At 38.8% G+C, this 26,272-nt stretch overlaps 1 protein-coding gene across 2 annotated transcripts in view; it reads right to left on the bottom strand.

The window, feature by feature from the left end:
- Positions 1–1,229: 1,229 nt before the first annotated feature.
- Positions 1,230–26,272, bottom strand: part of cog7 (component of oligomeric golgi complex 7) — a 37,497-nt gene continuing 12,454 nt past the window's right edge. Inside the window, exons 6-18 of one of the 2 annotated variants that reach the window (XM_080020771.1) lie at positions 25,275–25,357; positions 25,018–25,140; positions 24,674–24,872; positions 24,423–24,550; positions 21,058–21,212; positions 20,660–20,776; positions 15,553–15,618; positions 15,235–15,421; positions 14,849–14,989; positions 14,570–14,653; positions 10,905–11,019; positions 10,640–10,783; positions 1,230–1,686 (exon numbers count right to left, since the gene is read on the bottom strand). In XM_080020771.1, the coding sequence (XP_079876897.1) occupies positions 1,520–1,686; positions 10,640–10,783; positions 10,905–11,019; positions 14,570–14,653; positions 14,849–14,989; positions 15,235–15,421; positions 15,553–15,618; positions 20,660–20,776; positions 21,058–21,212; positions 24,423–24,550; positions 24,674–24,872; positions 25,018–25,140; positions 25,275–25,357 (1,709 nt within the window). In that variant the 3' untranslated portion in view covers positions 1,230–1,519. The remainder of the gene's footprint in view (positions 1,687–10,639; positions 10,784–10,904; positions 11,020–14,569; positions 14,654–14,848; positions 14,990–15,234; positions 15,422–15,552; positions 15,619–20,659; positions 20,777–21,057; positions 21,213–24,422; positions 24,551–24,673; positions 24,873–25,017; positions 25,141–25,274; positions 25,358–26,272) is intronic. The other variant, XM_080020772.1, reaches the window with a different exon arrangement.

Raw genomic sequence — 26,272 nt, 5'->3', positions numbered from 1 at the left:
GCTGGAACAAGCCAGGAGCAGTTTAATGTAGAGAGGAGGCTAGCTGGAACAAGCCAGGAGCAGTTTAATGTAGAGAGGAGGCTAGCTGGAACAAGCCAGGAGCAGTTTAATGTAGAGAGGAGGCTAGCTGGAACAAGCCAGGAGCAGTTTAATGTAGAGAGGAGGCTAGCTGGAACAAGCCAGGAGCAGTTTAATGTAGAGAGGAGGCTAGCTGGAACAAGCCAGGAGCAGTTTATTGTAGAGAGGAGGCTAGCTGGAACAAGCCAGGAGCAGTTTATTGTAGAGAGGAGGCTAGCTGGAACAAGCCAGGAGCAGTTTAATGTAGAGAGGAGGCTAGCTGGAACAAGCCAGGAGCAGTTTAATGTAGAGAGGAGGCTAGCTGGAACAAGCCAGGAGCAGTTTAATGTAGAGAGGAGGCTAGCTGGAACAAGCCAGGAGCAGTTTAATGTAGAGAGGAGGCTAGCTGGAACAAGCCAGGAGCAGTTTAATGTAGAGAGGAGGCTAGCTGGAACAAGCCAGGAGCAGTTTAATGTAGAGAGGAGGCTAGCTGGAACAAGCCAGGAGCAGTTTAATGTAGAGAGGAGGCTAGCTGGAACAAGCCAGGAGCAGTTTAATGTAGAGAGGAGGCTAGCTGGAACAAGCCAGGAGCAGTTTAATGTAGAGAGGAGGCTAGCTGGAACAAGCCAGGAGCAGTTTATTGTAGAGAGGAGGCTAGCTGGAACAAGCCAGGAGCAGTTTATTGTAGAGAGGAGGCTAGCTGGAACAAGCCAGGAGCAGTTTAATGTAGAGAGGAGGCTAGCTGGAACAAGCCAGGAGCAGTTTAATGTAGAGAGGAGGCTAGCTGGAACAAGCCAGGAGCAGTTTAATGTAGAGAGGAGGCTAGCTGGAACAAGCCAGGAGCAGTTTATTGTAGAGAGGAGGCTAGCTGGAACAAGCCAGGAGCAGTTTATTGTAGAGAGGAGGCTAGCTGGAACAAGCCAGGAGCAGGTGGAACATGTCATGACAGGGCTCCTCTCCTGAGTGAGTGTGGGGATGGGCGTTTTAACCTGCTGCTCGTTAGCCCAACCAACGAGCAACAGGTATGCAGCCACCCTGACCCAGTCACCTAGATCCAGGTCAGGTGTGGCTGCTCAAACCAACCCATCCCCACATCACACAAACACTCTCATTTAATTTTAAAGAACAGTGAAGAAATGTTTGTTCAACTCCTGCTCAGTGAGATACATGACAGTATGGTTTATTTTAATGTGGTTTGATTGTTGTCCGTCCTCAGTAAAGAAACATCTTTAAACCTAGTACCGCAGAGTAGTACAGAGTACTGCAGATTAGTACCACAGAGTAGAATATCTAACTGCCACATCCAATCAAACATCTCAGAAACCTTTAGTAGCCTAAGGTCATTTAATTCAAACATTTCATATGACAGATAAATATATTACAGGCAAGTCAATACAAACAAGTATTGGGATTGTCCTTAAGCCCTGAGGGCCCCAAATCTGCCCCTTGACCCCCTGGGGGCTCAGTAGTCCAGCCCCCGGATGGCTGCCACAGTGCAGGCCAGCCTGCGAGGCAGCGGCTTGGCCATCACTCGATACTCGGCTGGTTTGGTCTTCAGGAGAACAAGGATCTGCTGGAGGGAGCGGGATGGCTGCAGCCCCAGAGCATCCATCACATTACTCAGGTAGTCTGAGGAGAAGAAGAGAAGGAGAAGAGAGCCTTTAAATCCGCTAATAACCTACATCCTGGTCTGCATGTTGACACTAAAATTAGAACCTGAGAATATCACAAAATAATACAAACATCAACAGTGAAGGGGTTATTATAACCATAAACATTTTCTAACATGTTTCTACCATGTACTACAATTATACAACTGACAAGTTAGTTCTTAAGTGCATTTTACCTCTTTAAGCTTAGATTTTGGGCTTCTTTCTTTATATTGTGGCCCTCGAGATACAGTGGGTTGATAAATGGAACTGACCAGCTGTAGACAGTACACACATCAGGAGTACTACTGCAAAGATTGTACACACCAATAAATTATATTGGAAATACAAGAAACCGAGAATTAAACTAGCAACACTACAGAAAAACAAAGACTGTGGAGGGCTAGCAGCCCCAAACTTTAGATACTACTATCTAGGGAACCATCTCAAAAGTATAATGAAATGGTTACAACCAGAGCAACAATTGGGCCATGGATGGAGACACATTGAACAAACAGAATGTCAGGAGTCATCAATATCTGATCTACCATTTCAGACTGAATCAATAAGGAAACTTAACTGTTTCAAAAACCCATTCATCACAACAACTTTGTCAGCCTGGTGGAGATTCCTCAAACTCAAACACACTCACACTCTATCTGCAAACAAATTCATGCCAATCTGGAAGAACCCAGATATTCTGGTTAAAAACAGACCAGGTCTTGGAAAAGACAAGGAATGACTCACCTGGAACACATTTTTGAAAACAATTTGCTCATATCCTTCCCAACCTCAACCCAAAGGTATAATATTGGCGGCCACGGCTTCCTTCAATTACTTCAACGACAGCAGTCTCTAAAAGTTTAAAGTTTTAAAAGTTTTTTCCATGTACACGTTTGGTTCTGTTTGTTTTTCCATGTAGATGTTGTTTGTTTCTAAGTTTGTTTTTCCATCTACATGTTTGGTTCTGTTTGTTTTTCCATGTAGATGTTGTTTGTTTCTAAATTTGTTTTTCCATCTACACGTTTGGTTCTGTTTGTTTTTCCATGTAGATGTTGTTTGTTTCTAAGTTTGTTTTTCCATCTACATGTTTGGTTCTGTTTGTTTTTCCATGTAGATGTTGTTTGTTTCTAAGTTTGTTTTTCCATGTACACGTTTGGTTCTGTTTGTTTTTCCATGTAGATGTTGTTTGTTTCTAAGTTTGTTTTTCCATCTACATGTTTGGTTCTGTTTGTTTTTCCATGTAGATGTTGTTTGTTTCTAAATTTGTTTTTCCATCTACACGTTTGGTTCTGTTTGTTTTTCCATGTAGATGTTGTTTGTTTCTAAGTTTGTTTTTCCATCTACATGTTTGGTTCTGTTTGTTTTTCCATGTAGATGTTGTTTGTTTCTAAGTTTGTTTTTCCATCTACATGTTTGGTTCTGTTTGTTTTTCCATGTAGATGTTGTTTGTTTCTAAATTTGTTTTTCCATCTACATGTTTGGTTCTGTTTGTTTTTCCATGTAGATGTTGTTTGTTTCTAAGTTTGTTTTTCCATCTACATGTTTGTTTCTATTTCTGTGCGCATGCTGTTGTTTAGCTCTGTTTATGTTTTTCCATGTACATGTTTGTTTCTATGTTTACATTTTTCCATGTACATGTTTGTTTCTATGTTTACATTTTTCCATGTACATGTTTGTTTCTGTTTGTTTTTCCATGTACATGTTTCTATGTTTGTCTTTCCACGTACATGTTGTTGTTTGGTTCTATGTTTGTTTTTCCACGTACATGTTTGGTTCTATGTTTATGTTTTTCCATGGACATGTTTGTTTTTATGTTTTTCCATGTACATGTTGTTTGGTTCTGTTTGTTTTTCCATGTAAATGTTGTTTGGTTCTATGTTTGTTTTTCCATGTACATGTTTGTTTCTATGTTTATGTTTTTCCATGTACATGTTGTTGTTTGTTTCTATGTTTATGTTTTTCCATGTACATGTTGTTTGGTTGTATGTTTGTTTTTCCACGTACATGTTTGTTTCTTTGTTGATGTTTTTCCATGTACATGTTGTTTGGTTCTTTGTTTTTCCATCTACATGTTTCTATGTTTGTTTTTTCATGTGCATGTTTGTTTATATGTTTATGTTTTCCATGTACACGTTTGTTTGTATGTGTCTTTTTCATGTACACGTTGTTTGTTTCTATGTTTGTTTTTCCATCTACATGTTCGTTTCTATTTCCATGTAAATGTTGTTTGGTTTTATGTTTGTTTTTTCATGTACATGTTTGTTTCTATGGATATGTTTATCCATGTACCTGTTGTTTGTTTCTATGTTTGTTTTTCCATCTACATGTTCGTTTCCATTTCCATGCGCATGCTGTTGTTTGTTTCTATGTTTACGTTTTTCCATGTACATGTTGTTGTTTGTTTCTATGTTGATGTTTTTCCATGTACATGTTTGTTTCTATGTTGATGTTTTTCCATGTACATGTTGTTTGTTTCTATGTTTTTCCATGTACATGTTTGTTTCTATGTTGATGTTTTTCCATGTACATGTCGTTTGTTTCTATGTTTACGTTTTTCCAGGTACATGTTTGTTTCTATGTTTATGTTTTTCCATGTACATGTTTGTTTCTATGTTTGTTTTTTTCGTGTACATGTTTGTTTCTGTTTGTTTTTCCATCTATATGTTTGTTTCTATTTCAATGCGCATGCTGTTGTTTGTTTCTATGTTTACATTTTTCCATGTACATGTTGTTTGTTTCTATGTTGATGTTTTTCCACGTACATGATTGTTTCTATGTTGATGTTTTTCCACGTACATGATTGTTTGGTTCTTTGTTTTTCCATGTACATGTTTCTATGTTTGTTTTTTCATGTGCATGTTTGTTTCTATGTTTGTTTTTCCATGTACAGGTTGTTTGTTTCTATGTTTGTTTTTCCATCTACATGTTTGTTTCTATGTTTGTTTTTCCATCTACATGTTTGTTTCTATGTTTGTTTTTCCATCTACATGTTTGTTTCTATGTTTGTTTTTCCATCTACATGTTTGTTTCTATGTTTGTTTTTCCATCTACATGTTTGTTTCTATGTTTGTTTTTCCATCTACATGTTCGTTTCCATTTCCATGCGCATGCTGTTTGTTTCTATGTTTACGTTTTTCCATGTACATGTTGTTTGTTTCAATGTTTATGTTTTTCCATGTACATGTTTGTTTCTATGTTGATGTTTTTCCATGTACATGTTTGTTTCTATGTTGATGTTTTTCCATGTACATGTTTGTTTCTATGTTGATGTTTTTCCATGTACATGTTTGTTTCTATGTTGATGTTTTTCCATGTACATGTTTGTTTCTGTTTGTTTTTCCATGTACATGTTTCTATGTTTGTTTTTTCATGTGCATGTTTGTTTCTATGTTTATGTTTTTCCATGTACATGTTTGTTTCCATGTTTGTTTTTCCATGTACATGTTTGTTTCTATGTTTACGTTTTTCCACGTGCATGTTGTTTGTTTGTTTTTCCATCTTCATGTTGTTTCTATGTTTGTTTTTTCATGTGCATGTTGTTTGTTTCTATGTTTATGTTTTTCCATGTACATGTTGTTTGTTTCCATGTTTGTTTTTCCATGTACATGTTTGTTTCTATGTTTACGTTTTTCCACGTGCATGTTGTTTGTTTGTTTTTCCATCTTCATGTTGTTTCTATGTTTGTTTTTTCATGTGCATGTTGTTTGTTTCTATGTTTATGTTTTTCCATGTACATGTTGTTTGTTTCCATGTTTGTTTTTCCATGTACATGTTTGTTTCTATGTTTACGTTTTTCCACGTGCATGTTGTTTGTTTGTTTTTCCATCTTCATGTTGTTTCTATGTTTGTTTTTTCATGTGCATGTTGTTTGTTTCTATGTTTATGTATTTCCATGTACATGTATGTTTCTATGTTTGTTTTTTGTGTACATGTTTGTTTCTATGTTTGTTTTTCCATCTACATGTTTTTGTTTGTTTCTATTTCCATGCACATGCTGTTGTTTAGCTCTATATTTATGTTTTTCCATGTACATGTTTGTTTCTATGTTTGTTTTTCCATGTACATGTTTGTTTCTGTTTCTGTTTTTCCATGTACATGTTTGTTTCTATGTTTATATTTTTCCATGTACATGTTTGTTTCGATGTTTGTTTTTCCATGTACATGTTGTTGTTTGTTTCGATGTTTGTTTTTCCATGTACATGTTGTTTGTTTCTGTTTGTTTTTCCATGTACATGTTTGTTTCTGTTTTTTTTTTCCATGTACATGTTTGTTTCTGTTTGTTTTTCCATGTACATGTTTGGTTCTATGTTGATGTTTTTCCATGTACATGTTTGGTTCTTTGTTTTTTCATGTGCATGTTTGTTTATATGTGTCTTTTTCATGTACATGTTTGTTTCTATGTTTATTTTTCCATGTACATGTTTGGTTCTGTTTGTTTTTCCATGTAAATGTTATTTGGTTCTATGTTTGTTTTTCCATGTACATGTTTGTTTCTATGTATATGTTTTTCCATGTACATGTTGTTGTTTGTTTCTATTTCTATGTTTTCCTATGTACATGTTTGGTTCTATGTTTTTACATGTACATGTTTGTTTCTATGTCTGTTGTTCCATGTACATGTTAGTTTTTTCTGTGTACATGTTTGTTTTTACGTTTGTTTTTCCATGTACATGTTGATTGTTTCTATGTTCATGTTTTTCCGTGTATGTGTTTGTTCCTATGTTTTTCCATGTACATGTTGTTGTTTGTTTCTATGTATATGTTTTTCCATGTACTGTACATGTTCTTTGTTTGCATGTTTGTATTTCCGTGTACATGTTTGTTTCTATGTTTATGTTTTTCCATGTACATGTTGTTGTTTGTTTCTATGTTTACGTTTTTCCATGTACATGTTTGTTTCTCTTTCCATGCGCATGCTGTTGTTTAGCTCTGTTTATGTTTTTCCATGTACATGTTGTTGTTGTTTCTATGTTTGTTTTTCCATGTACATGTTCTTTGTTTCTATGTTTGTCTTTCCACGTACATGTTGTTGTTTGGTTCTATGTTTGTTTTTCCACGTACATGTTTGTTTGTTTCTGTTTGTTTTTCCATGTACATGTTTGTTTCTGTTTTTTTTTTCCATGTACATGTTTGTTTCTGTTTGTTTTTCCATGTACATGTTTGGTTCTATGTTGATGTTTTTCCATGTACATGTTTGGTTCTTTGTTTTTTCATGTGCATGTTTGTTTATATGTGTCTTTTTCATGTACATGTTTGTTTCTATGTTTATTTTTCCATGTACATGTTTGGTTCTGTTTGTTTTTCCATGTAAATGTTATTTGGTTCTATGTTTGTTTTTCCATGTACATGTTTGTTTCTATGTATATGTTTTTCCATGTACATGTTGTTGTTTGTTTCTATTTCTATGTTTTCCTATGTACATGTTTGGTTCTATGTTTTTACATGTACATGTTTGTTTCTATGTCTGTTGTTCCATGTACATGTTTGTTTTTTCTGTGTACATGTTTGTTTTTACGTTTGTTTTTCCATGTACATGTTGATTGTTTCTATGTTCATGTTTTTCCGTGTATGTGTTTGTTCCTATGTTTTTCCATGTACATGTTGTTGTTTGTTTCTATGTATATGTTTTTCCATGTACTGTACATGTTCTTTGTTTGCATGTTTGTATTTCCGTGTACATGTTTGTTTCTATGTTTATGTTTTTCCATGTACATGTTGTTGTTTGTTTCTATGTTTACGTTTTTCCATGTACATGTTTGTTTCTCTTTCCATGCGCATGCTGTTGTTTAGCTCTGTTTATGTTTTTCCATGTACATGTTGTTGTTGTTTCTATGTTTGTTTTTCCATGTACATGTTCTTTGTTTCTATGTTTGTCTTTCCACGTACATGTTGTTGTTTGGTTCTATGTTTGTTTTTCCACGTACATGTTTGTTTTTATGTTTTTCCATGTACATGATGTTTGGTTCTGTTTGTTTTTCCATGTAAATGTTGTTTGGTTCTATGTTTGTCCATGAAGATCTTGTTGTTTGTTTCTATGTATATGTTTTTCCATGTACATGTTGTTGTTTGCTTCTATGTTTGTTTTCCATGTACATGTTGTTTGTTTCTATTTCTGTGCGCATGCTGTTGTTTAGCTCCGTTTGTTTTTCCATGTACATGTTTGTTTCTATGTTTACATTTTTCCATGTACATGTTTGTTTGTATGTGTCTTTTTCATGTACACGTTGTTGTTTGTTTCCATGTTTGTTTTTCCATCTACATGTTGTTTGGTTCTGTTTGTTTTTCCATGTAAATGTTGTTTGGTTCTATGTTTGTCCATGAAGATCTTGTTGTTTGTTTCTATGTATATGTTTTTCCATGTACATGTTGTTGTTTGCTTCTATGTTTGTTTTCCATGTACATGTTGTTTGTTTCTATTTCTGTGCGCATGCTGTTGTTTAGCTCTGTTTGTTTTTCCATGTACATGTTTGTTTCTATGTTTACATTTTTCCATGTACATGTTTGTTTCTATGTATATGTTTTTCTATTTACATGTTGTTGTTTGTTTCCATGTTTGTTTTTCCATCTACATGTTGTTTGGTTCTGTTTGTTTTTCCATGTAAATGTTGTTTGGTTCTATGTTTGTCCATGTAGATCTTGTTGTTTGTTTCTATGTTTGTTTTTCCATGTACATGTTTGTTTCTATGTATATGTTTTTCTATTTACATGTTGTTTGTTTCCATGTTTGTTTTTCCATCTACATGTTGTTTGGTTCTGTTTGTTTTTCCATGTAAATGTTGTTTGGTTCTATGTTTGTCCATGTAGATGTTGTTTGTTTCTATGTTTAAGTTTTTCCAGGTACATGTTGTTGTTTGTTTCTATGTTTATGTTTTTCCATGTACATGTTGTTTGTTTCCATGTTTGTTTTTCCATGTACATGTTTGTTTCTATGTTTACGTTTTTCCACGTGCATGTTGTTTGTTTGTTTTTCCATCTTCATGTTGTTTCTATGTTTGTTTTTCCATCTTCATGTTGTTTCTATGTTTGTTTTTCCACGTGCATGTTGTTTGTTTCTATGTTTATGTATTTCCATGTACATGTTGTTGTTTGCTTCTATGTTTGTTTTTCCATCTACATGTTTTTGTTTGTTTCTATTTCCATGCACATGCTGTTGTTTAGCTCTATATTTATGTTTTTCCATGTACATGTTTGTTTCTATGTTTATTTTTTTCCATGTACATGTTTGTTTCTATGTTTGTTTTTCCATGTACATGTTTGTTTCTATGTTTATTTTTTTCCATGTACATGTTGTTTGTTTCTATGTTTGTTTTTCCATGTACATGTTGTTGTTTGTTTCTATGTTTGTTTTTCCATGTACATGTTGTTGTTTGTCTGTTTGTTTTTCCATGTACATGTTTGTTTCTGTTTGTTTTTCCATGTACATGTTTGTTTCTGTTTGTTTTTCCATGTACATGTTTGTTTCTGTTTGTTTTTCCATGTACATGTTTCTTTCTATGTTTGTTTTTCCATGTACATGTTTGTTTCTATGTTTATTTTTTTCCATGTACATGTTGTTGTTTGTTTCTATGTTTGTTTTTCCATGTACATGTTGTTGTTTGTCTGTTTGTTTTTCCATGTACATGTTTGTTTCTGTTTGTTTTTCCATGTACATGTTTGTTTCTGTTTGTTTTTCCATGTACAGGTTTGGTTCTATGTTGATGTTTTTCCATGTACATGTTTGGTTCTTTGTTTTTTCATGTGCATGTTTGTTTATATGTGTCTCTTTCATATACATGTTTGTTTCTATGTTTATTTTTCCATGTACATGTTTGGTTCTGTTTGTTTTTCCATGTAAATGTTATTTGGTTCTATGTTTCTTTTTCCATGTACATGTTTGTTTCTATGTATTTGTTTTTCCATGTACATGTTGTTGTTTGTTTCTATTTCTATGTTTTCCTATGTACATGTTTGGTTCTATGTTTTTACATGTACATGTTTGTTTCTATGTCTGTTGTTCCATATACATGTTTGGTTCTATGTTGATGTTTTGGTTCTGTCTGTTTTTACATGTACATGTTTGTTTTTTCTGTGTACATGTTTGTTTTTACGTTTGTTTTTCCATGTACATGTTGATTGTTTCTATGTTCATGTTTTTCCGTGTATGTGTTTGTTCCTATGTTTTTCCATGTACATGTTGTTGTTTGTTTCTATGTATATGTTTTTCCATGTACTGTACATGTTCTTTGTTTGCATGTTTGTATTTCCGTGTACATGTTTGTTTCTATGTTTATGTTTTTCCATGTACATGTTTGTTTCTATGTTCGTTTTCCATGTACATGTTTGTTTCTATGTTTGTCTTTTCCGTGTTTATGTTGTTGTTTGTTCCTATGTTTTTCCATGTACATGTTTGTTTCTATGTATACTTTTTTCCATGTACATGTTGTTTGTTTCCATGTTTATGTTTTTCCCATGTACATGTTTGTTTCTATTTTTCCATGTACATGTTGTTTGGTTCTATGTTTGTTTTTCCATGTACATGTTATTGTTTGTTTCTATGTTTATACATGTACATGTTCTTTGTTTCTACGTTAATGTTTTTTCCATGTACATGTTTGTTTCTATTTTTCCATGTACATGTTGTTTGGTTCTGTTTGTTTTTCCATGTACATGTTCTTTGTTTCTATGTTGATGTTTTTCCATGTACATTTTGTGGTGGATGGGATGGCTTAAGCAGCTACACCTGATGCTCGTTGGTTGGGCTAAGCATTTATTTTGTTCATTCTGTGTCAAGATGCATGTCGGACAATATTACCCACAAAAATATGGGAAGAATTGCCAACCTGCTTGTGATTTCGAAGTTCAAAATACTGTAGATAGCTCGTATCGATTGATTTTTGATTTCGAATCATAATCGTGACAGCCCTAGTACACACATCAGGAGTACTACTCACCTATGTCTGTGGCCAGCTGTTTGGTAGAGTGGGGATCGAGCTGCGGGATCTGCAGGATGAGGTCGCAGTACGTCTGCATGGTTGCCCGGGCGATGGAGCCCAGCCAATAGTCCGCTGTGTTGTCCAGCTCAGGAAGGTCGTCTCCTGAGGACGATACTCCAGCGTTTCAGGAGCTCTGAGCTGGTTCAGCTACACTGAATTGGTTTTTAGATTTAGTTCTGTTGACGGTCCAGGACTGGGAGGGGGATTGGACTGAACCACTCACCTTGCTCTGGGGGGAATGGCAGCTTTCCTGCGTGCAGAGCCAGCTCCAAGGCTGGATCCTCCTGGGTCACAAAGGGCTCCAGGTGCAGAGGGAGGGACATGATGTACTGTCCAATCTGAGGACAGAAGAACTTTCTTATTTCTAGAAACTGTTTTTAAATGATGTATCAGTTACCAGTGATCATTTCACATATAAGTCGAAATGTTGTACAACTAGTTATTGAATTATTCTGGTTCAGGAATCACAGCGTCCAACCTAAACATTCCCTTTCCCTGCAAAAAACATCTTATCTTACGTACGTTAGTTATTAAACGTCTTATCTTACGTACGTTAGTTATTAAACGTCTTATCTTACGTACTTTAGTTATTAAACGTCTTATCTTACGTACGTTAGTTATTAGTTGTTAAACGTCTTATCTTACGTATGTTAGTTATTAAACGTCTTATCTTACATACGCTAATTATTAAATGTCTTATCTTACGTACTTTAGTTATTAAACCTCTTATCTTATGTAGGTTAGTTATTAAACATCTTTTCTTACGTAGGTTAGTTATTAAACGTCTTATCTTACGTACTTTAGTTATTAAACCTCTTATCTTATGTAGGTTAGTTATTAAACATCTTTTCTTACGTAGGTTAGTTATTAAACGTCTTATCTTACATACGTTAGTTATTAATAGTCTTATCTTACGTACGTTAGTTATTAAACGTCTTATCTTACGTACGTTAGTTATTAAACGTCTTATCTTACGTACGTTAGTTATTAAACGTCTTATCTTACGTACGTTAGTTATTAAACGTCTCATCTTATTTAGGTTAGTTATTAAACGTCTTATCTTACATACGTTAGTTATTAATAGTCTTATCTTATGTACGTTAGTTATTAAACGTCTTATCTTACGTACGTTAGTTATTAAACGTCTTATCTTACGTACGTTAGTTATTAAACGTCTCATCTTATTTAGGTTAGTTATTAAACGTCTTATCTTACGTACGTTAGTTATTAAACGTCTTATCTTATTTAGGTTAGTTATTAAACGTCTTATCTTATTTAGGTTAGTTATTAAACGTCTTATCTTACGTACTTTAGTTATTAAACGTCTTATCTTACGTACGTTAGTTATTAAACGTCTTATCTTACGTACGTTAGTTATTAAACGTCTTATCTTACGTACTTTAGTTATTAAACGTCTTATCTTATTTAGGTTAGTTATTAAACGTCTTATCTTACGTACGTTAGTTATTAAACGTCTTATCTTACGTACTTTAGTTATTAAACGTCTTATCTTATTTAGGTTAGTTATTAAACGCCTTATCTTACGTACGTTAGTTATTAAACGTCTCATCTTATTTAGGTTAGTTATTAAACGCCTTATCTTACGTACGTTAGTTATTAAACGTCTCATCTTATTTAGGTTAGTTATTAAACGTCTTATCTTACGTACGTTAGTTATTAAACGTCTTATCTTACGTACGTTAGTTATTAAACGTCTCATCTTATTTAGGTTAGTTATTAAACGTCTTATCTTACGTACGTTAGTTATTAAACGTCTTATCTTACGTACTTTAGTTATTAAACGTCTAATCTTATTTAGGTTAGTTATTAAATGTCTTATCTTACATAGGTTAGTTATTAAACGTCTTATCTTACATACGTTAGTTATTAAACGTCTTATCTTACGTACTTTAGTTATTAAACGTCTAATCTTATTTAGGTTAGTTATTAAACGTCTTATCTTACGTAGGTTAGTTATTAAACGTCTTATCTTATTTAGGTTAGTTATTAAACGTCTTATCTTACATAGGTTAGTTATTAAACGTCTTATCTTACATAGGTTAGTTATTAAACGTCTTATCTTACATACGTTAGTTATTAAACGTCTTATCTTACATACGTTAGTTATTAAACGTCTTATCTTACGTACGTTAGTTATTAAACGTCTTATCTTACGTACGTTAGTTATTAAACGTCTTATCTTACGTACTTTAGTTATTAAACGTCTTATCTTACGTACTTTAGTTATTAAACGTCTTATCTTATTTAGGTTAGTTATTAAACGTCTTATCTTACGTACTTTAGTTATTAAACGTCTCATCTTATTTAGGTTAGTTATTAAACGTCTTATCTTACGTACTTTAGTTATTAAACGTCTTATCTTATTTAGGTTAGTTATTAAACGTCTTTTCTTACGTACTTTAGTTATTAAACGTCTCATCTTATTTAGGTTAGTTATTAAAAGTCTTATCTTACATACGTTAGTTATTAAACGTCTTATCTTACGTACTTTAGTTATTAAACGTCTTATCTTATTTAGGTTAGTTATTAAACGCCTTATCTTACGTACGTTAGTTATTAAACGTCTTATCTTACGTACTTTAGTTATTAAACGTCTTATCTTACGTACGTTAGTTATTAAACGTCTCATCTTACGTACGTTAGTTATTAAACGTCTCATCTTATTTAGGTTAGTTATTAAACGTCTTATCTTACATAGGTTAGTTATTAAACGTCTTATCTTACGTACGTTAGTTATTAAACGTCTCATCTTACGTAGGTTAGTTATTAAACGTCTCATCTTACTTAGGTTAGTTATTAAACGTCTTATCTTACATACGTTAGTTATTAAACGTCTTATCTTACGTACTTTAGTTATTAAACGTCTTATCTTACATACGTTAGTTATTAAACGTCTTATCTTACGTACTTTAGTTATTAAACGTCTTATCTTATTTAGGTTAGTTATTAAACGCCTTATCTTACGTACGTTAGTTATTAAACGTCTCATCTTATTTAGGTTAGTTATTAAACGTCTTATCTTACGTACGTTAGTTATTAAACGTCTCATCTTACGTACGTTAGTTATTAAACGTCTCATCTTATTTAGGTTAGTTATTAAACGTCTTATCTTACATAGGTTAGTTATTAAACGTCTTATCTTACATAGGTTAGTTATTAAACGTCTTATCTTACGTACGTTAGTTATTAAACGTCTCATCTTACTTAGGTTAGTTATTAAACGTCTTATCTTACATACGTTAGTTATTAAACGTCTTATCTTACATACTTTAGTTATTAAACGTCTTATCTTACATACGTTAGTTATTAAACGTCTTATCTTACGTACTTTAGTTATTAAACGTCTTATCTTACGTACTTTAGTTATTAAACGTCTTATCTTACGTACGTTAGTTATTAAACCTCTTATCTTACGTACGTTAGTCATTAACCGTCTTATCTTACGTACGTTAGTTATTAAACGTCTTATCTTACGTACGTTACTTATTAAACGCGTTTCTTACGTACGTTAGTCATTAACCGTCTTATCTTACGTACGTTAGTTATTAAACGTCTTTTCTTACGTACTTTAGTTATTAAACGTCTTATCTTACGTACGTTAGTTATTAAACGTATTTTCTTACGTACTTTAGTTATTAAACGTCTTATCTTACGTACGTTAGTTATTAAACGTCTTATCTTACGTACGTTAGTTATTAACCGTCTCATCTTATTTAGGTTAGTTATTAAACGTCTTATCTTACGTACTTTAGTTATTAAACGTCTTATCTTATTTAGGTTAGTTATTAAACGTCTTATCTTACGTACTTTAGTTATTAAACGTCTCATCTTATTTAGGTTAGTTATTAAACGTCTTTTCTTACGTACATTAGTGATGTACTCCTGTGGCGACAGACTGAAGCTCGGCAGATCTTCCGTGTAGCCGTCTGCAAATCTGCCTCCCTCTCCACTCTGTAAGATAACAGTAAGATAAGACTGCATTCATCTGAGATCAAACAGTAGAATAAGATAAGAGAGAGACAGACACACTGAGTAACAGACTGTGAGACAGACAAACAGACAGTGACAGTAGGACAGAGTGGCAGACAGAGCGACCGACAGACAGTGACCGACCGACAGACAGACAGACAGACAGTGACCTCTGACCTCCATCTTGGAGACCAGGCAGAGCTGGTGTTTGATTTGCAGGAAGACTGAGTCGAAGGCGAGTTGCGTGGCCAGCTGGTTGAGTCTGCACAGCGCCGCCCGGGGCTCGGCCAGGAGCCCGGAGCTTCCTGTTCCCTTTTCCTGGAAAGAGGAGCTTTCAAAGTAAAAGCAGCTCCCTGTTCCCTTGTCCTGGGAGCTTTCAAAATAAAAGCTACAGGAGCACTTCAAAATTGAAGACAACCGATTCCTTTATGGATATGTCCATCCAAACAGAAGATCATGGATTGGAAGTTTCTCCAGACAAATGATTTTAGATTCATGGTTTTAATTGATCTCTGGGCAAGATCCATCTATCAATCTTTGTATCCATGGATCTATCTCTTTACCTTCAGTAAGTAAAGCAATTCCATTAGGCTGTTGTAGTCAGCCATGTTGCCCCTCTGCAGGAAGTTGTACTCCTGCCAGGGGTTCCGGGTGGAGAACTTCCTGTCATTGGAACTGACTTCTTGGATTCCCGCCAGGCTCCGTGGGCTGTAGGAGTCAGACAGGTACTTCCCTGCCGTTCCCAGAATCCTTTGGGAGGAGGTGAATAATCAGGGAATAACACATCAGGTTTAAAGAGAATACATAATGATTCATAATGTAAAAAATATATCATTCACAACATAATAGATTAGAATTTAGACAAAAGTATTTGATCTTACTTATTGGAAAGTTGCTGTTCGAAGGCTCCACACTGTCTGAGTAACTCTCCACAAGTGGAAATGATCCTGTTAAACAGTAACAACACATCAATCTGTGTACTTCAGTACACACTTAAGTACTGTACAGTGGAAGGTGCCAAACCTCATCTAGTAAAATATGAAGCATCCTTTAAAATTTAAAACACGTTTTGATTTCAATGTTTTTTCAGTTTCTACAGAAAAAGGAAAAAAACCTGTCACTCCATCCTTCTACACCATCCCTCCATCCTTCTACACCATCTATAGACCTTTGCAGACCACTTTTTTAGTGGTCGATGACTAACAACAACTTCAGCCATTAGTCAATTAGTCGACTAGCCATGACGTCAGCACCCTCTCCCCCAACATAGACAATAACCACAACCGCACGTGAAAACAGTTACACAGTACATAAAAAATATACCTACAACATGTTCTATTTAAAATTATTCTTTTATTTTTCCAAATAGGCCAAGTGTGTCAAAGTGGAAGCTGCAGCAGACGGAGCTGCATTGTGTGTGTTCAGGTCATTTAAAGAAAACCTGCACTGCCATTCAATAACATCTGATGTCTTTTACAATATGTGCAGCTGAGAGGGCAGAACAGAGAGCAGCAGCTTGTGAGAAGCTTGTGGAACGTTTTCCCTGAGAGGAGTAAACCTGATGGATATCATTTGGATCGTGACATCAAAGATTAGATTTGAATTTCTAAAGGGAACATGAAGCTGTGATTGAGTAGAATTAGGAAAGAAGTTGAGATGAGAGAAGAAGGTGGAGCAGACATGGACACAGTGGGCGAAGGAGAAGAGATGCACCTGCAGACAGCAGCGCTGAAAATTCTGGCTCTCACGGCTCCCAACAATGAAATTGTATGAAATATTTTATTCCACTACAAAAAAGAACATTATTTATAATGATTTAATGTCACCGGACTCTGTAGTGACAAAATGAAAATAAGTCTTACAAGATTGGGTAAAATAACACCATACTACGCTATCAATAGTAGACAGAAAAATAGTCAACGTACCCGCCTGAGTCGACTGATCGATTAGTCGACTTATCATGCCCATCCTTATTGCGGACCATGTCAGGGGCCACATTGCAAGTTTACAATCTATTCTGTTCCTCCATGCTCAATAAACAACTGCAAAATGATTCATATTCATTATGATATTAATCTCTTTTAGCAGTAGTGCATAAATAGATGATTAGCCCGAGTGTTCACCATCATATTGTTCCTCTGCCCAAAACAGCCAATCCAAACGACTACCGTCCTGTTGTCTCACCTCGGTAGTCATAAAGTGTTTTGAAAGACTAATTATGGATTACATCTGTTCCTTTCTCCCAAGCACCCTGGATCCATTAGAGTTTGCCTACCGCCCCAACCGACCGATGGACGACGGATCACCCATGTGCTGCACACACCCTCTCCCTATAGGGTGCTTAGCACTATGTGACAACGCGGTTCATTGAATACAGTTCAGCTTTCAATACCATAGTACTCCCCAGACTGGTCACCAAGATCAGGGACCTTGGACTGTTCACCTCCCTGTGCAACTGGGTCCTTGACTTCCTGACCTGCTGATCCCAGGTGGTGAGTGTGGTCTGCCACACCTCAACCCCCCTCATCCTCAACACAGGAGCCCCCCAAGGCTGTGTCCTGAGTACTCTGCTGTACTTTCTGTACACAAATTACTGTGTGGACACTAGTAGCTCTAGAACACAATCGTTACGTTTGCTGACGATACAGTTGTGGCGGGTCTTATCTCCAATAACAAAGAGAAGGCCGGCCTGGGAGAGGTAGAAGACCTGACAGTGGTGCCAGGCAAACACCCTCTACCTGAACGTCGGCAAAAACCAACAAGACGGTCATGGACTTCAGAAGGACGCAGCAGAGGATCTACACCCTCCCCACCATCAACAGGCCCCCAGTTGAGAGGGCGAGCAGCCAGTGTACAAATCATTGAGGACCTGACATGGACACTACATCCAGAAAACCTTCTAATCTGGCACCATCGAGAGCATCCTCTCAGAGTGCGTCACCGCCTGGTAAACTGCTCCTCTTCGGACCACAAAGCCCTGCAGAGAGTGGTACGCTCCGCTGAACGTACCATCGGGACATCACTCACCCTCTCACAGGACTTACACACCAGGCTAAGAGGATTATCAAGGATCTCCATCATCTAACCATGGTCTGTTCCAGTGGCTGCGGTCAGGCAGACGCTTCCGTAGCCACGAGACCAGAACAGAGAGACTCAGAAAGAGCTTCTTCCCCCAGGCCATAAGGCCACTGAACTCTGTTACAAACTAAGACTCACCTCATAAATACTGTGTTCACCTCATTGTTGTAATACTTTGTACGCATCTTATATTTTATTGCACATCTGTACAGTATTACTTGATATTTATTATTCTGTTCTCAAACATTGCACAGCAAACATTGCACAAAGACAATAAATATATACTGTATATATAGTTTCTGTTGTTGATTGTTGGTACATATATTTTAAATGCTGTGTATAGATTTTTCTATTTGTAATACTCTGCCCAGCAGTCTTTGGAGTTTGCCTAAAAAGTATTTCACGACATTCTGTCCAGTGCAACATGTATGTGACTAGGGTTAGGGTTAAGCCCAACTTAACTCTAACCCACGATTCGATTTGACTTTCGATTTTAGGTTCACAATTTGATTTCGTAATTCAAAACGTATGGTTGTTTTCGTCATTCCCGGTAAATTACAGGGATAACCTTTCTGGAACTGCTTATGAGTTTCACTATTCACACATGCTACCGTCAGGAAAATTTCCGTCTTGCACCTTTTCACACATGCCATGATAATGCCCGAATGGATGGGGCAAGGAACAGTCCAGCAGAAGTCACCCGGTCACCCAACTAAGGGGCTGTTACTCTCCACCTTTGATCACTCCATCCTTCTCCACCATCACTCCATCCTTCTACACCATCACTCCATCCTATTAAAGCCACACTCCATCCTTCTCCACCATCACTCCATCCTATTAAAGCCATCACTCCATCCTTCTCCACCATCACTCCATCCTTCTACACCATCACTCCATCCTATTAAAGCCACACTCCATCCTTCTACACCATTTCTCAATCCTTGTACACCATCTCTTAATTTTTCCACACATCACACCATCTTTCCACACCATCCTTCTACACCATCTTTCCATGCTTCTATGACATTTCACTGCATAAACATACACACAAAAAGTTAGGGATATTGGGCTTTCAGGTGAAATTTCAGGATGAAGCTAAAATGCACTATAACCTTTACAGGTGAATGTCATTTGACCTTCTCTAAACTTTTGAATGCACATGTCCAACTGTTCAATGTTTCAGTACTTTTTGCACAACTTGCTGTTCTCTAACAAGGAGCTGAACGGAAAAATTCACAACAGGTGTTTGATCCATGAATCCACCAATACATTTCCTGGTTCAATTAGAGTTGGTATTTTAACAGTCCTCTTCATCATGCTGTTCACATGTTGACTTCATGAGACCAAGACACCTAACAACTGATCAACAGCACCTCGCCTTGCGAGGCCTCAAACAGGATGTTGTCAGAGGGAAGTGGCCACTGAGCTTAGAGTGTCACAGAGTGTCATCAGCAGCTTGCAACAGAGATACAGAGACTGGAAGAGTCACAGAAAGGCATAGAAGTGGACGTCCTTTGGCCACATCCCACACTGATGAGCGCTTCATTGTGAACAGTGCCTTGCGCAACCGCATGATGATGCCACTCAACTCCAGGCACATTGAAGGGAGGTGAGAGGCACCAAGTGTCACATCAGACCATTCAAAACCATTTACATCGGCGTGGTCTACATGCTAGACAACCTGCAAGGGTACCTGACCACACCACCAGGCACAGGCATCATGGTCTTGCAGGGGCCAGGGAGCATTGACGCTGGACGAGGGACCAGGGGCCTCAGTGCTGTTCTCTGATGAAAGTCGATTCACGTTGAGCAGAAATGATGGCCGCCAACGATGTTGGAGACGTCAAGGAGAGCGCTATGCATCAGCCACTGTTGTCACCAGACGAGCCTTTGGTGGTGGTGGTGTTACAGTGTGGGCAGGTGTGTCGAGTCAATACAGAACTGCCCTACACTTTGTGAATGGTACAGTGACAAGCCCATACTACCTGAATGACATCATTCATCCAGTCATTGTGCCCCTGCATGAACAACACAGGCCTCATTTCATCTTCATGGACGACAATGCTCCAGCTCATGGAGGTGGCGTCATTAGGGAACGGCTGCTGGAGACTGGGGCACCTCAAATGGAGTGGCCTGCACTTTCTCCAGACCTGAATCCCATAGAAAACCTATGGGATCAGCTGAGTGGCCGTGTAGAGGCTCCTAACCCTGTACCCCAGAACCTCAATGACCTGAGGGGCCCCTTCAAGAAGAGTGGGGGGCCAGGCCTCAGCAAACAATAAGTCGACTTGTGAACAGCATGAGACGTGGTTGTCAAGCTGTAACTGATGCTCAAGGCCAAATGACAAGTTATTGAGACGTTGACATTTGTTGTTGTGGTAAACCCACCACTGTTGTTGGCTTTTGTTTCAGCAAATGGTTTGAGATGAGGAAATCACCATTGTATCTTCTACTTAAATGCTCTACTTTCATCATATCATATCACTGTAGTTTGAACGTCTTACATTTTCCATAAATTTCACCCTAAAGCCAAATATCCCAAACTTTTTGTGAGTAGTGTATGTATGCTTGTATGTATATGTATGTGATAGATAAACCTCTTGAATCACTCCATCCTCCAACATCAGGGGTGCCCAAAAAAAATTGAAACGCGATCTACCCGCACTACCTTCGATACCTACGATCAACCTATTGGGCACCCCTGGCCTACACAGTCCCTCCATCCTCCTAGACCATCACTCCATCCTTCCAAACAATCACTCCATCCTTCTACACCCTCACTCCATCCTTCTAAACCATCCTTCTGTCCTAGGATGAAAAATAATAAGAATGAAGAGGATTCCAGACGAACATGTTGGCAGGTCAGTGGAATACAATTATTGATTGGTTACTGATTGTTTTAAAACCCACCTGACGGAGTTCTGGAAAGTGGTCCAATCCTCCTGAAACCCACAGGAAGCGGGTGTGTCCTCCAGGCGACACTTCTTCCTAATGGACTGCAGGGTTGTGGAGAAGTCTGAGACGAACCTGGAAGAGGTTGAATCCAGATGAAAGCACCTCACTGCCTCGCTCGTTTGGAAACTTAGAACTAAATTACATCATGATATAATATTCATTACATGTATAGTGTAAATGTTGCGTGCACTCCTGTCTCTTACTTTGAGAAACAAACTTAACCATCATACACGTTGTTCTAATTATTTTGCTGTAACCAGTTGGATTTAATCTCATTCAGTGTTGACTTGGTCAAGGTTAAGTGTTGACTTGGTCAAGGTTAAGTGTTGACTTGGTCAAGGTTAAGTGTTTACTTGGTAAACAGAGCTTTGAGCGCCCTCAGGAGGCCGCAGACTCCCAGAGCGTCCGTCAGCCTCACACAGCGATCCACGGCAGCGTTGGCATATCCAAACAGTTTCCCAACGGACTGACTCAACTCCTGCACACAGTCCATCACCTCCCACCGCTCCTGCAGGGAGAGAGCGGGGTATGGGGTGAGGAGGGAGGAGGAGAAAGGCAGGAGAGGAGGGGAAGAAGAAAAACTACTATAATACTAAATCTGGTATAAAACTAGTAGTAGTTTGTCAGTGGAATCGGATCCGACTCAATAAGAATTTTCGACTATATAGTGGGGAGGCAGGGGCACGGAGGAACGGTAGGAAACGGGTCCCGGAGCTAAATTATTAAAGACCGTAGCATCGATAAGCTTCAACGTTACCAGTACTGTTAACGATATTGGAGAAATAAAGACAATTGATTTCCTATTTATTTAGGCTATACAACCCATTTCTAACTTGCAACACTGTTTTTAGTTGTTTTATTTGGAGGAAAAGGGGACAGCGATCGGGTGCCGATAACATACAGTATATACCGTATTTTCCGGACTATAAGCCGCTACTTTTTTCCTAGGTTTTGAACCATGCGGCTTATACAAAGGTGCGGCTATTCTGTGAATTTTTCTTCCACCGCTAGGAGCGCTCTAACCGGAATTAGAATCAAAAATAAGATAGACGAAAAATCAATGCAAAGAAGAATACGCTACTTTTTCTTTAGCAGATAGAACGCGGACGATAAATTACCAACTGGTAATTATTTTCAAATCCTCGCCCCTTCATCATGGAACCCACACGAAGAAGTTCGTATGATGCAAGTTTTAAGTTGAAGGCCATCGATCTTGCTATCCAGGAAGGAAACCGCGCTGCTGCACGCAAGCTTAGAATCAATGAATCTATGGTGAGACGTTGGAGGTGGCAGCGGGAAGAGCTCATGCAATGCCAAAAGTCGAGAAAAGCTTTCAGAGGACATAAAAGCAGGTGGCCTGAACTTGAAAATGTCCTGGAGGACTGGGTGAACACACAGAGAGCAGGTGGCCGAGGTGTATACACTGTACAGATCCGACTGAAAGCTAAAACAATTGCCCGCGAAATGAATATTGAAGATTTCAAAGCTGGGCCGTCATGGTGTTTCAGATTTATGAGACGTAAAAACCTGTCCATCAGGGCACGGACCACTCTCTGTCAGCAACTCCCCCCTGAAAACTTCCACAAATTTGTTGAAACAAAGATACAAGAACACTCCATTGTACCAGACAACATCATAAATATGGATGAAGTACCTTTGACGTTTGATCTGCCTCTGACCAGGACTGTTAATAAGACAGGCGCATCCTCCGTGTTGTTGAAAACAACAGGTCACGAGAGGACGCACTTCACCTGCGTTCTGGCATGTACGGCATCCGGACAAAAACTTCCACCACTGGTGATTTTTAAGCGCATAACTATGCCGAAAGAACAACTCCCGAAAGGCATAGTGGTCAAAGTTAACACCAAAGGGTGGATGATGGAAGGCCTAATGAAGGAATGGTTAACGGAGTCCTACGGCAAGCGCCCAGGAGGATTTTTTCACCTGAAAAAAGCACTGCTTGTTTTGGATAGCATGAGGGCCCACATCACAGATTCTGTGAAAGCAGTGATCAAGAAAACAAACTCCATTCCAGCTGTGATTCCTGGGAGGTACAACAAAGTATTTGCAGCCGCTTGACATCAGTGTGAATCGGGCATTTAAAGCTGCACTCCGGGTTGAGTGGGAGGCTTGGATGACAAGTGGTGAGAAGTCTTTCACAAAAACTGGCCGCATGGGAAAAGCATCTTTTTCTGATGTCTGTCAGTGGACCCTAACAGCGTGGAGTGCTGTGAAAAAAATCCACCATCACCAACGGGTTCCGAAAGGCTGGACTGCTACGCGAAGAGAGCGGCGCACCTTCAGAGTCAACTTCACCGGAGGATGACAGTGACACGGAGAGCGAGACTGATGGAGACAGATGTGACAAAGCGCTTCTGAGGCTGTTCAACTCCGACACTGAAGAAGACGACTTCATGGGTTTCAGCGAAGATGATTAAAGTGACTTGTGGTTTCAAACACAGGAGAAATGAAGGTAAATAAATGCCGTTTTTTTTCTCTTGGTTCTGTTCCGTTTTAATCAGCAAAGTTGCTGCCGTTTTAAAAGGCACTGTTCGGAAAGAATCTGTTCAGGTACATACATGTACATTTACAGTTCAAAATCGTTCTGTACATGCAGTAAATATCTAATTTTTCAACATAGATATCTGCGGCTTATAGCCCGGTGCGGCTTGTATATCTCTTGTTTTTTTAAATAGAGCAGATGCGGCTTATATACAGGTGCGCTCTATAGTCCGGAAAATACGGTACATGATTCCCCTGATTTATAATTCCTCATTGAAATGTATCTCTGTGCATATTGTAGACTTCTATTTGTTTCATCCTACTTCATCCTACTATACTGACAGGTGACTGATGATTCGACTCGTCGACTCTCAAGGGCAGCCCTAAAAACTAGTACAATACCAAATCTAGTCAAATACTAGTAGAAAACGCGTTACAAACTAGTATAGTAGTAGTGTAATGCTAGTATAATGTAAAATCTGGTAGAAAACGTGTTACAAACTTGTATAATACTAGTACAATATTCAATCTGGTAGAAAACTGGTTACAAACTAGGATAATACTAGTATAATACGAGTACAATATTAAATCTTGTGGAAAACTTGTTACAAACTAGTATAATACTAGTATAATACAAATTCTGGTATAAAACTGGTCTAAAAAGGTCTGGTTAAATATTCTAACCCTGACAAATGTTCCGAATCAATCTTTTGTCACCAGAGAAATGTAGCTGAGAGCTTTTTGACAAGCTGCTTGAAAAGTGGGGATGGTAGCTCAGGCGGTAGAGCTGGTGGTCTAGTGATCTAAAGGTTGCTGGTTGGATCCCAGGCTCCTCCTGCTAGCATGCTGTAGTGTCCTTGAGCAAGACACTTAACCCCTCATTGTTCCTGATGGCTGCGTCCGTCTGTGTTTGAACAATTGTAAGTCGCTTTAGGGGATGGTGGCTCAGGCGGTAGTGCTGGTGGTCTAGTGATCTAAAGGTCGCTGGTTCGATCCCAGGCTCCTCCTGCTAGCATGCTGTAGTGTCCTTGAGCAAGACACTTAACCCCTAATTGCTCCTGATGGCTGCGTCCGTCAGTGTTTGAACAATTGTAAGTCGCTTTGGATAAAAGCGTCTGCTAAATGACTAAATGTAATGTAAATGTAAAAGGGGGTCAAGAGAGGCAGGGGTCCACTACAGGGTACAGCAGAGTCTGGAACAGGTGTCTATGGTTACCATGGGAACGGCGCTGAGCTGCACCAGCAGGTGGCGCTCCTCCAGCTCTCCGTACTGCAGCTGAAAGGCTTGATAAGGATCAAGCAGAGCGCCGACCAGCTCACACACCTTCAGCAGGTTGAGCTCACCTGGAACACATTCCCATCATGCATCACTCTGTCCATGTTCTACTAGTAAAACATGGACATACTGCATACTTCTACTACAACACACTGATGTTTTCATTCTATCGACAGTGATTTTCCTCATACTCAGGTGAGGCAGCATGGCCGCCTCCAGGCTCTGAGCGAAGGCAGCGGTGGTCTGGTGGAGCTCCAGCAGGGTCTCCAGGCGCTGCTCGGGGGGAGAGCGCTCCATGGCGGAACCCAGGCACACGGGGACCGAGGGAACCATGGCAACCAGGGTCTGGATGAGGAGGACTGTCACCACTTCATACGGCTTCCTGAAAACCTGGGGGGAGGGGGGGGGGGGTTGCTGAGAACCTGGGACGCCATATTGATCACAACACCACATAGGAGGCAATCAGAACCTGGGACACTATATTGAGTGTCTGTGTTTACAGTGGTAGCAGTACTTGTAGCAGTACTTGTAGTACCTGGCAGCACCAGTGCAGCTGACTGTGCCAGGCAGAAAGCAGCGTGTCGTAGAAGTCAGAAAGCTGCTGTTTGATGCTCTGTTCAGTCTGAGCAACGTCCTGCCACAAGCGAAGCAGCTGGCCCTACACGCACGCACACGCACACACACACACACACACACACACACAGTGTGTGTTGGTTGGTACACCATGAGGTCAATAGAAAGTACAAGTACACAGTGTAGTAGTAGTAGTAGTAGTAGTAGTAGCAGTAGTACCTTGTGACACTTGTAGTAGTACGCCAGCAGCTGTGGCATTCTGTCCATCTCCATGAAGACTCTGACAAATAGCTTGGCCTGATCTGTAAAGCAAATTAGTTAATGCTTAGCAAAACTCACTAAAAACAATATATTAACCAGCTAGTTAGTCATTAATAAAATATATTAACCAGCTAGTTATTTAGCTAGTCACCCAGCTTCCTGGAAGAATAAAGACCTGGTGCTTGCAGTTTGGCCTCCTACCCCGGGTGCTGTGGACCCTCACAGTTTATGAGGCCCCAACCCAAACGCAACCGTGCAGAAACTGGAAAGAGGCAGAGTCACAGGCTACATCAAGAAGTGGCTCGGAGTCCCACGGTGCCTTTCCACCATAGGCCTCTACGGAGATCGTGCCCTCAAACTGCCTCTCACTAGCCTCACGGAGGAGTTCAAGTGCGCTAAAGTAAGACTTCAGATGACACTGAATGAATCCCAAGACACAGTGGTGAGCAACAACACACCGACATTGGCAGCAGGACACAAATGGAGACCAGCCAGAGCAGTGGAGGAGGCAGCAACAGCTCTCAGACATGCCGACATCGTGGGACATGTTCAGCAAGGAAGAAAAAGCCTTGGGTTAACAACTAACCGCCCAGCTTGGAACAGAGCCACAGCTCCAGAAAAGAGGTAGATGGTGGTGGAGGAAGTCCATCACCAGGAGGAAGCTGCAAGGTGGACTAAAGCGGTCTCCCTTTGCTAAACAGGGACAGTGGACAGGGTGGGACAGTGTGGAGAGGAGGGAGATCAGCTGCAAGGACTTGTGGAGCATGGAAGCGAGGCGGCTTGGCTTTATCATCAGAGCTACGTGTGACATCCTTCCAACACCAGTTAATCTTCATCAATGGTTGGGTGAAGAACCAGGAAGTGCCCTCTGCTCCAGGCCAGCCTCCCTCAAGCACATACTCACAGGCTGTAAAGTCAGCCTCCCCCAGGGACGTTACACCTGGCGTCACAACCAA

This window comes from Zeus faber (assembly GCF_960531495.2).
Source record: "Zeus faber genome assembly, chromosome: 20".
Classification (NCBI taxonomy): Eukaryota; Metazoa; Chordata; class Actinopteri; order Zeiformes; family Zeidae; genus Zeus; species Zeus faber.
The sequence above is the reverse complement of the archived record's forward strand: the minus strand, read 5'-3'. Positions and strand labels throughout refer to the sequence as shown.